General features: G+C 43.1%; 1 protein-coding gene across 1 annotated transcript in view; it reads left to right on the top strand.

Moving 5' to 3' along the window:
- The window catches only part of PPTC7 (protein phosphatase targeting COQ7), a 55,905-nt gene extending 43,642 nt beyond the window's left edge, over positions 1 to 12,263 (top strand). Inside the window, exon 6 of the mRNA XM_040346640.1 lies at positions 9,819 to 12,263. Within this exon, the coding sequence (XP_040202574.1) occupies positions 9,819 to 9,877 (59 nt within the window). The 3' untranslated portion in view covers positions 9,878 to 12,263. The remainder of the gene's footprint in view (positions 1 to 9,818) is intronic.
- The last annotated feature ends 3,063 nt before the right edge of the window (positions 12,264 to 15,326 follow it).

Genomic DNA, 15,326 nt, shown 5'->3' on the forward strand with positions numbered 1-15,326 from the left:
GTTGGAGCCAGGGAGCTGCGTTCTCTCCAAGGCTGGAGACAGGCTTTTCCCTCATTGTTTTGCCTTCTTGGTGAGGTTGTGACTAAACCATCCCAGCTCCCCCACTGTACCTTTAAGGGGGGATGCTCCGGAGTCCTCTGGTCTCGCCTGCTCACGGGAGCTTTAGGATCCATAGGGGATGCTGCGTCTGGTGCCCGGAGTCCGCAGGTCTTGGCCCCGGTGGTCGGGCAGGTACCGTTTCTTTGCAAAGAAACATGTCCTGCATGTCGGTTCCGGGTCCCGGTCTGGCGGGTGACGTCACGCCGGCGACGCGGCGTTTCCTGTGGAGGCGTGGCGCTCGTGGCTCATGGCGCCTGGAACGCAGGGACTAGAGGGCGGGTTCTCTGACCGGCGCTTCCGTTTCCAGCTCCTATTGATGACGCGGAGCCCGGGAAACTCAAAAACCCAGCGTTTTCCTCTACAGCTGTCTCTCTGCAATGGAGGAAAGAGTTACAGCGATGGCGGATGCAGGCGCCGTCAGCACCGGTCAGGCCCAGGTAAGAGGGGTACAATGGTGCCTTTATTCTTATCCTTATGGGCTTACTACTGTTGTGTTTTGTTGTTTCCTCCTTATGGGAGCCTGCTCTGCTCTGATGGAAGCTTGTGCTGGGCCATCTAGCAGAATCTCTGGTGGTTGCTATGTTTTTTCTTTCTTCTTAAAGGGGACATTTTTTACTCTGGTGGTGGTATTGGCACGGTGGTGTTTTTCCCTTGCTTAAGCTAATAGAGCTTTGATTTAAATCAGTTTAATTTTCTCGTTTCAGGAGAAAACTGCTAGTAAAACTAAACCAGCAAATCCACCAAGCCAAAGGAAATGTCCTTCCTGTAAAAACCCTTTGAGAGACTCTTGGCAGAAAGCCATGTGTAGATCATGTATTAAAGACCTAGTTGAAGAGGAATCTTCTCAACAAATTAAAGAATTATTTTCATCAGTCAGGGAACTCTCGGACTCACTTAGTTCAGTTAAATCCATGCTAGTACAGAGTTCGGTCCATACTGAGCCCCAGCAACCACCAGCAAGCCCAAGAGCTTCCACCTCCAGACCAGTAGTGGTGGACTCTGGGGATGAAGGGACAAGTACTCTTCCCTCACTTATAGACTCTGAGGAAGAGGAAGAAGAGGATACAAGCAGAACCTCTAAATATAAATTATCCCTGGAAGATGTGGATGAACTTTTAGGTGCAATCTACACTACCCTTGATATTCAGGAGGAAAGAGTACAACTATCAGTCCATGATAAGATGTACCAGGGTATGGATGACTCCAAACATAGAGTCTTTCCTGTTCATAAAGTGTTATCGGACACAGTTAAGAAAGAATGGAAGGACCCGGAAAAAGGTCCCTTCCTACCTAAATCTCTTAAGAGAAGATTTCCCTTTGAAAATAAAGAAACCGAGGTTTGGAATAAGAAACCCAGAGTGGATGCTGCCTTTTCACAGGTTTCTAGAAGCACAGATCTGGCCTTTGAAGACATGGGGGTCTTAAAAGATGCGATGGACAAAAGAGCAGATGCTCTCCTTAAAAAAGCTTGGGACTCCGCATCCGCCAGCCTAAAACCAGCCATGGCTTCCACGGTGGTAGCAAGAAACCTAGAATGCTGGGTAGAGAAACTGAAGGGCCACATTGAAGCAGGCACCCATAGGAAAGACCTTTTAGACTCCTTTCCTCTAATCCTTAATGCAATTAAGTACATGGCTGATGCATCAGCCGAATCAATTAAAATGGCAGCCAGATCCTCGGCACTTGTCAATTCAGCTAGGCGTGCAGTCTGGCTAAAAACGTGGTCAGGGGATACAGCCTCAAAGATTAAACTTTGTGGCATCCCTTTTTCAGGGGATTTTCTTTTTGGGCCAGACCTGGAAACAGTCTTAGATAGAACGGCCGATAAAAAGAAGGCTTTCCCAGCCAAGAAGAAACAGGCGTTTAAAAAGAATTTTCGTGCTGTTCAACAACCCTACAAAAATAGAGAAGATGTCAACAAAAAACGTTGGATCCCTCAAAAGGGTAGGGGAAGAGGTGGGGTTCTCTTCAGATCTCCTCCAGATCAAACCCCTAAAGACAAATGACAAAACTACTCCAGTAGGGGGAAGACTGTCATCCTTTCTCCCTCAGTGGAGTCAAATATCCACAAGCCCTTTCGTAAAGAACATCATTTCACAAGGTTACAAACTGGAATTCTCGGAGTGTCCGCCAAGCAGGTTTTACATTACAGCCCTTCCAAGAGACCAAGAAAAGGCTTCGGCCATGATGAACCTTTTACAGGATCTGATTCAACAAGAAGTCATTATCCAGGTCCCGAAACAGCAGGAGGGTCGGGGGTTTTATTCCCATATTTTTCTTGTAAAAAAACCTTCAGGCAAATACCGGTTGATTCTGAATCTAAAGATCCTGAACAGATCAATACGGTACAAACACTTCCGTATGGACACAATTTACTCCATCACAAAATTGTTGTCTCCAGGCTGCTTCATGGCATCCCTGGACCTAAGGGATGCCTATTTACATGTGCCAATAGCACCAGCTTCCCAAAAATTCCTTCGCCTGGCCATCAATCTGGGAACATCAGTATGGCATCTCCAATTCAGGGCCCTACCATTCGGCCTGTCATCTTCCCCCAGAGTTTTCACAAAGATTATGGCGGAAGCCCTGGAGCCTCTAAAACTGAGAGGGATCTCGGTCGTACCATACCTGGACGACCTATTATTTTTCGCAGATTCCAGGGATCAGCTTGTGACGAACCTCCAAACGTCACAGACTCATCTCAAAAATCTAGGTTGGATTTTGAATTTAGAAAAATCGCATCTAGATCCCTCTCGGGAGATGAGGTTTCTGGGCTACACCCTAAACTCAGTAGTGCAAAAGGTGTTCCTGCCTCAGGAAAAGATAGACAAAATCTTTTCAGCAGTGGGTCAGATCCAGACGAACCTTTCAGTACCAGTCAGAACAGTTATGTCAGTTCTGGGCCTTCTTACAGCTACAATTCCAGCAGTCCAGTGGGCAAGACTACACTCCAGACCACTTCAGAAAAACATCTTGCAGGTCTGGTCACACCAGGTGCCGTTCGAGAAACGTTTCAGACTATCTGCGAAAGTGAAACGAGCACTATGGTGGTGGAGGGACCCTTCCAATCTAACGAAGGGTCTCCCATGGTTTTTTCCCCTGGACAAGCGTCTAACAACCGACGCAAGCTCCTGGGGTTGGGGAGCCCACCTGGAGGGTCAAACCGCTCAAGGCACGTGGTCAAAAATAGAGGCAAGAAAATCGTCAAATTGGCGAGAATTGAAAGCCATTCATTTGGGTCTGATAGCTTTTCAACAGGAGGTCAAAGGACATCATGTACAGATTCTGTCAGACAATACGACAGCAGTGATCTATGTGCTAAAGCAAGGGGGAACCAGGAGCAAAGGGCTCATGGACTTAGCCAATCAACTTCTGTCATGGGCGGAAATAAATGTGGCCTCCCTATCGGCAGTCCACCTGAAGGGATCACAAAATCTCCTAGCAGATCTGCTAAGCAGAAAAAGAGTGGTGGAAGCAGAATGGAGTCTGAACCAGGAGGTGTTCGATATGATATCGGAGGAATGGGGTCATCCCCAAGTGGACCTGTTTTCAAGTCAACAAAATGCGAAGGTCCAGGAATTCTTTTCGATTCACAGAATGGATCAGGCAGTGGGGATAGACGCCTTAGCACACCCATGGAATTACCGGCTGTGTTACGCCTTTCCCCCTTTTCCACTAATCCCTCTGGTCCTAAGGAAATTCAGGGAGGAAAACACCAACTTGCTCCTGATTGCTCCTTTTTGGCCAAAAAGGCCTTGGTTTGCAACACTTTTGAACCTGGCCTCAAAACCTCCCTGGAGATTACCATACAGAAAGGATCTATTGACACAGGGCTCTGTGTGCCATCCGGAAGCAAGCAGGCTACATCTAAGTGCTTGGTTTCTGAAGAAGACCTTCTAAAATCTAAAGGACTTTCTGATAAAGTAGTTAAAACTCTACTATCAAGTAGAAAAGAGGTAACTAGGTCCATCTACCTCAAGGTATGGAAGAAATTTAACTCCTGGTGTTCTTCCAAAAATTTCGAAATCAAGAGTACTATTTCAGTTCTGGAATTTCTCCATGAAGGAATGGAGAAAGGTCTAGCCGCCAGCACCCTGAAAACACAGGTAGCGGCTCTCTCAGTTTATCTTGAAAGATCTTTGTCCAAAGAAACTTTAATTTCTAGATTTTTTAGGGCTCTGGCTCGAAATAGGCCGATAGCCCTCAAAGTTTTCCCTTGTTGGGACTTATCTATTGTTTTGCAAGGTCTCACGGGAGCTCCGTTTGAACCTTTACAGAGTGCATCGTTAAAAAATTTAGTTCTTAAAACAATTTTTTTAGTTGCCATTACATCAGCAAGGAGAATCAGTGAGCTACAAGCTCTAGCAATTAAGGAACCCTTCCTTAGAGTTTTGCCAGACCGAGTGGTCCTTCAAACGGATCCAGCCTTCCTACCGAAAGTGGCCTCAACTTTCCATCGGTCGCAAGAAATAATTCTACCAACATTTTCCTCAGTTCCGGCTAATGCAGGAGAAGAAGCTTTCCATACACTGGATGTAAGGAGATGTCTGTTACAGTTCCTTTCCGTCACCAAGGAGTTCAGGAAATCAAACGCTCTTTTTGTGGTATTCTCTGGTTCCCGTAAAGGGGAAAAAGCTTCTAAGAGTACGCTCGGTAGATGGCTTAGACAAGCAATTTCTGAAGCCTATCAAGCAAAAGGAGAAGTTCCTCCTTCTGGGATCGCTGCGCACTCTACAAGGTCAACCGCAGTTTCCTGGGCCGAAAGGGCCGGTGCTACGCCTGATCAGATCTGTAAGGCTGCTACTTGGTCCAGTTTCTCAACTTTTATTCGGCACTACAGGTTGGACTTACTGTCGGCCGCAGATCAAGCCTTCGGCAGGAAGGTACTGCAGGCAGTAGTCCCACCTTAGGGTAAGTTACTTGGTTATCCTCTCCAAGGTTGTCCTGAAAGGCGATTTGAGAAAGGCCTAGTTAGACTTACCGGTGACGGTATTTCTAAGAGCCTTTCAGGACAACCGCTATTTCCCTCCCTAAATGTGTATAAAAAAGTAAAGTATGTATCTATCATGGTGTTGTGGTTCTCTGTGCTTTGTTTTCCAGTGCCGGAGGCCACACAATAACTGAAGCCATGGTGGAAGAGGAGGGATTTAAAGCCTGTGGGTGTTTCCTACAGAAGAGGCGGAGCTGCGCTCTCCAAGGTTGTCCTGAAAGGCTCTTAGAAATACCGTCACCGGTAAGTCTAACTAGGCCTTTCATGGCCAGTACTGCTACAAGTCCTCCAAAACCCCTCCTTCAAGATGCAGCCACCGAATGCAGGTTGGAACACACAGCCGCCGGATGCAGGTTGGAACACACAGCCGCCGGAGCCTTCAGGTACCTCTGCCAATGACGGGCTATGCCGGATAGATGACGGCGCATATGCTCAGCTACACACACAGCCGGTGTCCTGCCAAGGAAGGTCTCCGGCGGCTAATGCCCGCCCTGTACGGCACAGGTGCAGCACTTGCGGCGCCGTTGGAGACTGAAGGAGAGCGGAGGAAGTGTTTACTTCGGTTGCCAAGAAGACCTGTTCGTGACAACGGTAATCGGCTGGTGAGAACAGGAGGTGGAGGCTGGCGGCCACTGCATGGGCCACATAAGGCCTGGCGGGCCGGATTCGGCCCGCGGGCCTTGTGTTTGCCACCTGTGCTTTAGCTCAAAGCATATTCATGGGTTAGAATGGCCCAGTCAAAGTCCAGACCTAAATCCAATTGATAATTTGTGGCAAGACTTGAAAATTGCTGTTCAGACGATCTCCATCCAATCTGACAGAGCTTGAGCCATTTTGCAAAGAAGAATGGGCAAAACACGTCGCTCTCAAGGTATTAACCCTTTCCCGCTAAGCGTATGCAGATGTGCGTTCTCGGCTTTCGGGGCAGCTGCAGGCATCATCCCGGTATCATCTTTTAGAGCCGGCGATTGGCTTTCCAGGGATAACAACCGATGCAGCTAAAAGTCGCTTGGTTATCCCATAGGAGCGGGAGGGGACATATTCTGCCCTTTCCTTACTCTTACCGGGCCTCCCTTCCCACCTGGAGTCCCGATCCACGACGCGCCACCTCCGGCGCCTATAGAGAGACTCAATCGAAGCCTCAAATGTCTATGATTCAGTCTCTTCAATGTAAACACGGAAGCGCCGTCATGACGTTACTTCCGGGTTACTCGGCTGCCAATGGCGCCGGATTTTAAAAAATACACAGTATTCAGAATCGCCGTTTTTTGGCGATCTGAATACTTTGAAGTGCAAAGGAGGGATTGGGGGTCTTTTAGACCCCCGATCCCTCCATAAAGAGTACCTGTCACCACTTATTACTGTCACAAGGGATGTTTTCATCCCTTGTGACAGCAATAAGTGATCAAAAAAAAATGCACAATTTTTATATTTATAAAACCAAATAAAATACGATTTTTTTTAAGTGCCCCTGACGCCGTGAGCTCGCGCAGCAAAGAAAACGCATACGGAAGTCGCGCCCGCATATGTAAACTGTGTTCAAATCACACATGTGAGATATCGCCGCGATCGTCGGAGCGAGAGCAGTAATTCTAGTTGTAGACCTCTGTAACTCTAACCTGGTAACCGTAAAAGAAATGTAAAGCGTCGCCTATGGAGATTTTTGTCACCATTCCATGAGTGCGTGCAATTATAAAGCATGACATGTTTGGTATCAATTTACTCAGCGTAACGTCTTTCACATTATACAAAAAAATTGGGCTAACTTTCCTTTTTGATTTTTTTTTTTTATTCACGAAAGTAAATTTTTCCAAAAAAGTTGCGTTTTAAGAAACCGCTGCACAAATACCTTGTGACATAAAATATTGCAACAATCGCCATTTTATTCTCTAGTTTCTCTGCTAAAAAATATGTGTTTTTGTTCAGGTTGCACACGTATGAATGAGGCCTTAGGGTTCACTTGTCTGGAAAGAGACCTCACACCCACCAATTATTTGGCTAAATAAAGTAAAAATCAAATATCTAGTCTAGAAGATCTCATGGCAGCCTTTAAATCCTTAAGACCAATTCCACAAAATGTGGTTCTAATTTAGATTTTATTCTTTTCACCTGAATACCACATTCCCATGGCAAGCCTACAGGTTTTCCTCTTTCTTTGCAATTGAACCACATGGCCTTCTACAGCACCCAGTTTTTTCCAGGTCCTGTTGCACTTCAGGGATCCAATCAAGGCTGCCACCAACAAACCAATTGTTTTTCTCACTTTCCGACACCCTCATTTTACCCTCCCCCACATTCCATCCCACCACCTTGGTCCTCAACCCCCATTTCCTCATTCTTTCTTTTTGTCAGTCTACTTTTCTGGGGCCTAATAGAGGGACTTTCCTTCCATATTTAGCATTATCCCTGCTTGATGGTCAGGTTTTCCATAAAAGTGATAACATTTGTGCAAAACGACATTGGGCCTCTTCTTTTTTTATCATAAAGGCATTCAAGCCTATTTTATATTATGAATGTGTGCTTTTTTTTTTTTATTTTTTTTTTTAAAGATTTTCTGATATTTAAAAAATAGAAATACTCTGCAACACAATGGAAGGCAAAAGAGAAAGATGCACAGGAAGTGTAGTGGAGCACAAAACACGTGGAGCGTCAATATTAAATAGGCGCATTTCTTATGCCTCAGCAGTACGGAATGAATTGGCAATTATCGCACAGAAAACACTAAAGTTACCAGCATTAGAAAGCAAGAAAAGGGCACATCCAATCTATCCAGTTGGACCAGATTGTGTCAAACTTGATAAGTGTGTTACAATTTATATACATATCAGAAATCCAGTAGTCTACAGAGTAGCAGATACCCACCGTGAGGCTTTTGTGCAATAAAAAGAGGCCTTAAAGTCTAATTCATGCGTGCCGGATATCGGGAGACATCTGCTGGTTTCTATTGAACTGGCTGATGTCCTCTAACGTTCAGGCCTGTGTGTATGGCAACCGGTCGGCTTCTGACGAATGGTCAGGACCGAAAAGGCTGACCGATCAATGGCTAAAAACACTGATCGGAGAGTTCTGGGGGGGTGGGCTCTTTCTGAATACAATAGAACAGCAGGGGAGATTGCTGTAATATCATCAGATTGTTAGTACATCGTCTCCTACCTTGGGTGTCTTTTTTTTTTTTTTTTTTTTTTATATTCAACCAGAGTTGAACGGAAGGATACTAGTAGTGTACCAGGCTTTAAAACTGTAGGTGAGAGGTTAGGATTGAAAGCATTTGGATCGATCTATCCTAGGATGCATAAAGTGGGCTCGGTAGTCGGGGCAATATCATATAGAGCATTCAAAGTTGTAACCAACCCTTGCCAGTAGTGTTTAAGTTTATTACATCTCCATAGTAAATGCATTAAAGAGGTAGTACACTTCCTCTTATGACATTTACTTATAGGTATAAGGCTTACCTATAGGTAATGTAAATATCTCCTAAACCTACACCATTTAGGAGATATTTACATTAAATGCAGCCAGTGACCTCACTGGCGCATGCGCTCTGAGGGAATAGCCACCGGTGCCGCTCTTTCCGAACCCTGTGCCGTGAATGGCCAGGGCCAGAGCAAGTGAATCCAGAAGCAAGTCGGAGGAAAATGGAAGCAGCTGCAGCGCTGACATCACTACGCTGCAACAGCTTTGTTTTTAAGGCAAGTTGTACATAATGTACTAGCATATTATGACTTTACCTTGCAGGGAAAAAAGTGACCTTTTTCTCCCTCTTGTTGCCATTTCTATTTTGTGTAAACCCCAATATAAAAAGAGTAGAAGACCCCCTTCTCACCTGTGCACATTAACACAAATAGAACCTCCTATGTTTTATATAAGAATGGAATTTGGTTTTGAGTACAGTCATTTCTCGAGTTGAATAAATACGAGATAAACACCTATTGCACAGAAGATATTGGGTAGCCTCTCATGCCAGAGATGGAGGAATCATAGGATTGATTATTACCTTTTAATTGAGAAGCCATAAATGATTTTAACACGTGATTTTTACAATTTTGGAAGCTGCAGATTTTTCACTAGCACACACAGAAATGTGCTTGCCTAAGAACTTCAAGGGGCTACAGCAAATCAATGAGGACTGTATGTTCCATGAATGTTGGGTTACTTTTAAAGGAGGACAAAATCTATTCAAACATGTACTTAAAAGTAGATTCTATTGCTCTCTCCTCCAAATCCTTCTTTTTTTTTTTTTTTTTTGCTGCTGTGATCCAGCTTTCTGTTAGAGGGTGGCTATGTTCGAAACGTAACCACCCTTTCTGAATTGCTCTTTCTATGAACTAGGGGATATGGTGTTCAAAGAGCAGTGCATATTACTGCAACTAATGTGCGCTGCTCATGTCAAACACATTGGGGGGGGGGGGGTTTGACTGTCTACAGATAATGTTACAAGGAGACAGAAAAACACAGTATAAAACTAATGGAAAAAAGATTGCAGGGCCATCAAGTAGCAAATGTATATGGTTTATCTTTGCAAAATTCTGTAGTTTAGTGTCACTTTAACTCTGTATACACGCTGCATGAGTTTTCATGTATGTTTTATGGAATGTTCCAAAATCCCTTTGGAGGAGAACGTACCAGTAAACATGTATTTTACATGCTGGTATGCTGACCTGAGGCTGTTGTAATAACCTCACATGATACTGACAATGTTCACTAACCTTTTTTTTTTTTTTTTTTTCAGGAGGAAAGCCAGATGACATCACTGTTCTTCTTTCGATTGTAGCTGAATATACAGACTGAGATGCCTGAAACATCTGCTACAAATTTTATTTTTGTATTCCTGTACAATCCTAGGACTAATGATTTGTTGCACTGTATCCTGCTGGCAGGACTGCAATTTACTTTTCAGTGTATTTTCAAAGGCCTGTTCTGAAAGTAATGAAATGCTGTCCACAAATGAAGACTGGGGTCTTCATAGGAACCACTACTGTCTAATGCTTAGGTATTGCTTACAGAAGGGACTTGCCTCAAATGCTATATTCCAATTCTAGTCTTATACACTTGCATGCTTTGGGGGGTGTAGGCACATATGTAACAGTGTGTTTGCCTCATGACTTGTGTGCTGTGCAGCAACAACACTGAGCCTTATTTATCAGTTATTTCAACTGTGTTGCCCTAGAGAAACCCACTTGATCCAAATATACATGTTGCTGCTGGCGTTTTTACAGCACAGGTGTAACTTTTGGAATTTGGCAATAGGGAAATACAAACAGTACAAAGTTCACAATTTTTCAATAAGTGGGGCTCGCTACTGGGCTGTATTATGTAAACTGGGACAACTAGAACAAAAGTGGAGGAGTTGCCAGAACAACCAATCACTACATATTAAGATTACATTCATCAAGTTACCGTGTACCACTTGACCAGTTTTCCTAACAGTCCTTATGATCAAATATCATTTCTGTACCAAAGCTGATAAGTTACACTGGGATCGTAAGCTCGGAATAGTAGGCTGCACCTCAGTTCCCAAGGAAGAAGGAAACCTTCATGTAGAGACTTACTGCAACATCTATTGCTGATGTCCTTGTATAGATAGTTACTTGACTGCGATACTTTCCCTAACTGACCTGAAACAAGCATGCAGATCGTACAAGTTAGAGTGAAGTTAGAACTCCAGATCGGAATAATCAGTCATTCACAAAGAGTATTGAAGCTGTCAGATCAGCATGACAGGCAGTGAGCTAGTATTTCTAAGAATAAGTCATCAGTAGCAGCCTCCACACATCCTCAGTACAGACCTATAAAGGAAATCTATCAGAATTAAATACTGGGAGCTTTAATTTCACTAGTTGTAAAGGTGCTTACTCGTAGACTAATCCTTATTTTACTTACTGGTGGGTCACTACCACAAAACAAGCATGTGCACCTCTGACATCAGGACACCTTACAATACAGTACACGTTCTTCTCACAGATCCATGATTCATCAAGTCGTAAAATAAAAATTGTAATAACAGCCCAGAAATATGCATCCTTCTAAAACTAGTTATCAATGGCGGTTCCATATTTCTGTCATGATTGGTTCCTTTAAGTTGCCTTGCTAATTTAGTAAGGAATGCAGACTGTACAGCAGGTATGCAGTCAGTGTTCCTGAATATATGCACGTGTATGACACGCACACGTCAATTGTCGATAAGTCGGTGAGAAGCCAGTGCACTGCAGAATAACTGCACCGCTGCATAAGTGTGTGTGTGTGACCCACCATGTGCAGATTCAATCTAATACATGTTGATTTTTGTAAAAAGCATTGTTAATTTTATGGAGAGAAAAAATTCAGTGCTTTTTACAGTAATGTAAAGTGTTCTATTGCCAAAAAGCACACTTGGAAAACCTCAAAGGCTATTAGAAATAGTTTTCATGTTTTATATTTTGATCGATTTGATGTTTCTGAAGTTGAACGAAACTTCAGTTTGGCTACCATCCTAAATCACATGACCTTGGCTAGAAACCTTTGATATACTGAATTGTTGTATAATACACGGAGTTCCTTCCAGTGTTATGTAATCGCTAACTTGACTTAAAGCCATGTTTATATATGTGTTATATACAGATTTGTATATAATATATATTTTGGGTAACATTAGTGATTGTGCAGTGAAGATGTATTTGTCACTGATCTATTTTGGAAGTAACTTTCTTATCAAAATATTCTTATTGGATTTAAGTTTGCTTCTCAAAATTATTCTTTGACTGTACCTTTATTGCATTTTATGTGCTGTGTGTGTGTGTTACCTCATATTGTACATATTTTTTTTTTTCACGTTTGTGAAATTGTACTGTATATTTGCATACCCATGTCAAGCGCTTTATTTAAACATGTTTTTAACATGTACCATGTACATGTAATGTTGCACATCATGCTTGTAACAGGCATTGATTTCATAATGATGAGAGGTTAGTTTGCAAGCAGTCAAAAAAAAATTGTGTTCTCTTGCTAATGTGGTATGTTGTCCACCTGAGGTCACCTTAAATGACTTTGGATATTGCCTTAACTGCTGAAAACTTGATAAAGCAGCAAAAACCAGCATATGAAATCACAAAGAACATGGTTTTTACATTTCTTTGGCTTTTTAACAAGCCTTATAATTCTCATCTGGATGACTTATTAAAAAAGAAAAAAAAATGCCCTTTTTTTTGTGTGTGCCTCATTTTCCCAGTGTAGAATTAAAAAAAACTGCATCTATGAATTTAGAGAATGAACAATTTTTTTTTTTTTTGTGAGGAATTTTAACAATCAAATGGCAGTGCATATAAATACATGGTAGTTGAGTTTTTTTTCTTGTCACTAGATCCCAGTTTATGTTGAATAGAGTTTGTATTTGAACTACACAAAGTATTCAGAGAACTTTATTCCAGTTATTTTCCTACCAACTTCTGTATATCAGAAATCCCAGCTGTATGTGTGCCTGTACTGGGAGCCAATCACTGGGTAGGTAGTATGTGGTTTTGAAGACAGTAGGTTTTTCTTATCTCCACAGAACATCCAGATTTTGTATACTGGGGAAAGCAGAGGTATAATTCAGCCAAAGGTAACTACAGATGGAGAGTTCAGATATTCTGGGGGCGATAGGGAACGCTGCATTTATCGCTGGGGTAGGGGACATCAAGTGCGGAGTCCCCGAATTGAGGAAAAGGAGGAGCTGACCAGTGTGTGATGCCAATTCATAGTCTACCAAGGCTGGCCATGGATTAGGCAAAATCAAGGAAATTTGCAATTTTTCTTTATCAACAAAGACTGTAATGGGGGGGGGGGGGATTACCGCCTGCTGTGCTATTGTATTCTGATAGCAGGTGGTTATCGGGATACAGTGACCACTGCTGGCAGCTTATAGCTGCTACTAATCACATGAAAAGACAGGCTGGTTGTATGGAAGTCTATCAATTGACTACCATACAACCAGCCACCCCATAGTTGGATAGAAATGTGTAGTTCCTGCTGAATCGGATGAATTTTGATCAGTCTATGCCCGGCCAAACCAAACCTGGATGCAAAGTGGTGACAGGCTGGCTGCAAAACGTGCTCTCTCGTACTGTTCATTTCATAGCCATTAATTTGCTTTAGGGTGTGGCAGCAGTATGTGAGTCACAAATGTTACTGGTCCAGAGTCATGAATGTTCTGCCAGATAAAAATATTACTGTATTATGTAAGTAGTAGTATTGAGAGCCATGATAAATATTCTCTTTAAGATCAGCAACCATCTAGAAAAAGCACTGCAAGGCAATGTCCATTTCTAAAAATGTTAAGGTGCCTGTATGACCCTTAGTACAACACTTGGCCCTAATTCACAATTAAGTGTTTTGTAGCTTGAAGCTAAAAGCTTTAACTAGTAGCCGACCAGCCACCGTCATTATACGGCGGCAGGTCGGCTCTCCTGGGCGAGAGCCCGTAGCTATACGTCCTATCGTATAGCCGCCACTAGGGGGCGCGTGCGCGCCGCCGGAGGCGCGCGCGCGCGCTCCCCGCTCGCCCCCGACTCCCGTGCGTGTGCCCGGCGGGCGCGATCGCCGCCGGGCACACGCGATCGCTCGGTACAGAGCGGGGAACGGGAGCTGTGTGTGTAAACACACAGCTCTCGTTCCTGTCAGCAGGGGAAATGCTGATTTTCTGTTCATACAATGTATGAACAGAAAATCAGTGTTTCCCCTAGTGAGGCCACCCCCCCCCCCCCACAGTAAGAACACACCCAGGCATACTTAACCCCTTCCCCGCCCCCTAGTGTTAACCCCTTCACTGCCAGTGGCATTTTTATAGTAATCTAATGCATTTTTATAGCACTGATCGCTATAAAAATGCCAATGGTCCCAAAAATGTATCAAAAATGTCCGAAGTGTCCGCCATAATGTCGCAATACCGAAAAAAAAATCGCTGATCGCCGCCATTACTAGTAAAAAAAATATTAATAAAAATGCCATAAAAATACCCCCTATTTTGTAAACGCTATAACTTTTGCGCAAACCAATCAATAAACGCTTATTGCGATTTTTTTTACGAAAAATATGTAGAAGAATACGTATCGGCCTAAACTGAGGAAAAAAAATGTTTTTTTATATATTTTTGGGGGATATTTATTACAGCAAAAAGTAAAAAATATTCATTTTTTTCAAAATTGTCGCTCTATTTTTGTTTATAGCGCAAAAAATAAAAAACGCAGAGGTGATCAAATACCACCAAAAGAAAGCTCTATTTGTGGGAAAAAAAGGACGCCAATTTTGTTTGGGAGCCACGTCGCACGACCGCGCAATTGTCTGTTAAAGCGACGCAGTCCCGAATCGCAAAAAGTACTCTGGTCTTTAGGCAGCAATATGTTCCGGGGGGTAAGTGGTTAAAGTGCTCAATAACCAAAATCCTAAGCTTTTAAATGATCCCTTTTCACACAAGTGCTCAGGCATCTGTAGCCCAATGCCTGTTGTCAAGAACATTCATAAGCTACTTTGGAAGCAAAATTTGGTGTGTTTTTTTTGGCTCTATAGACTTTAATGGGAGCACGTGAAAAATGCCTGAAAATTAATTTTTTTTAGACCTAAACAACCATCTCCTCCTAGTAACTAGCTTTCTGTTGGCTAAACAAAAATGCTGAATAATGAATACACCTGGGGGGGAAAAAAGCACTCAAAAACAGAAATCTCTGTAAATGCGTGAAGGCAGCTAGACGACACAATCGGATTTTATCGCACGCGTTTTTATCACAGCAACGGTCAACAGAAACGTTTTGTTACTTTTAGTAGCTGATGTTGCCAATGTGCTCTTTAACAATTCAAGCAGAGTTTGCACTTGGATAGCCTTGAATACCACTTTACCTACATATTTCCTTTTTAAAAACTTTCTGGAGAGGCGGATGGATGATGTCACGATTTCCGCTTCAGCCAATCGGAGGAAGCCTTGTATTCATTGAAATAATAATACAATGCAAAGCTTCTCCTGATTGGCAGAAAAGCATTCCGGCAGACTAAATTCATTTTTGATAGTGGACGGAATGTTGTACATACTGCTGCCAGGACGCGACTTCACTGTCTGATGCTACTCTACTGTATAGTATATTACAGCGCACTCTTCAGCTGCCCCAGTAATGGAAATTGTTTCTCTGGGCCAGCTTGGCCCAAACCAACTAAAGTCAAAGTAAACCTGGGATTCTACTTTAAATACTTTTGCCAGGTAGTTCTGTCTGACTAAGCACATGTTTAAACACAT

This window comes from Rana temporaria, chromosome 1, assembly GCF_905171775.1.
Source record: "Rana temporaria chromosome 1, aRanTem1.1, whole genome shotgun sequence".
NCBI classification, from domain to species: Eukaryota; Metazoa; Chordata; class Amphibia; order Anura; family Ranidae; genus Rana; species Rana temporaria.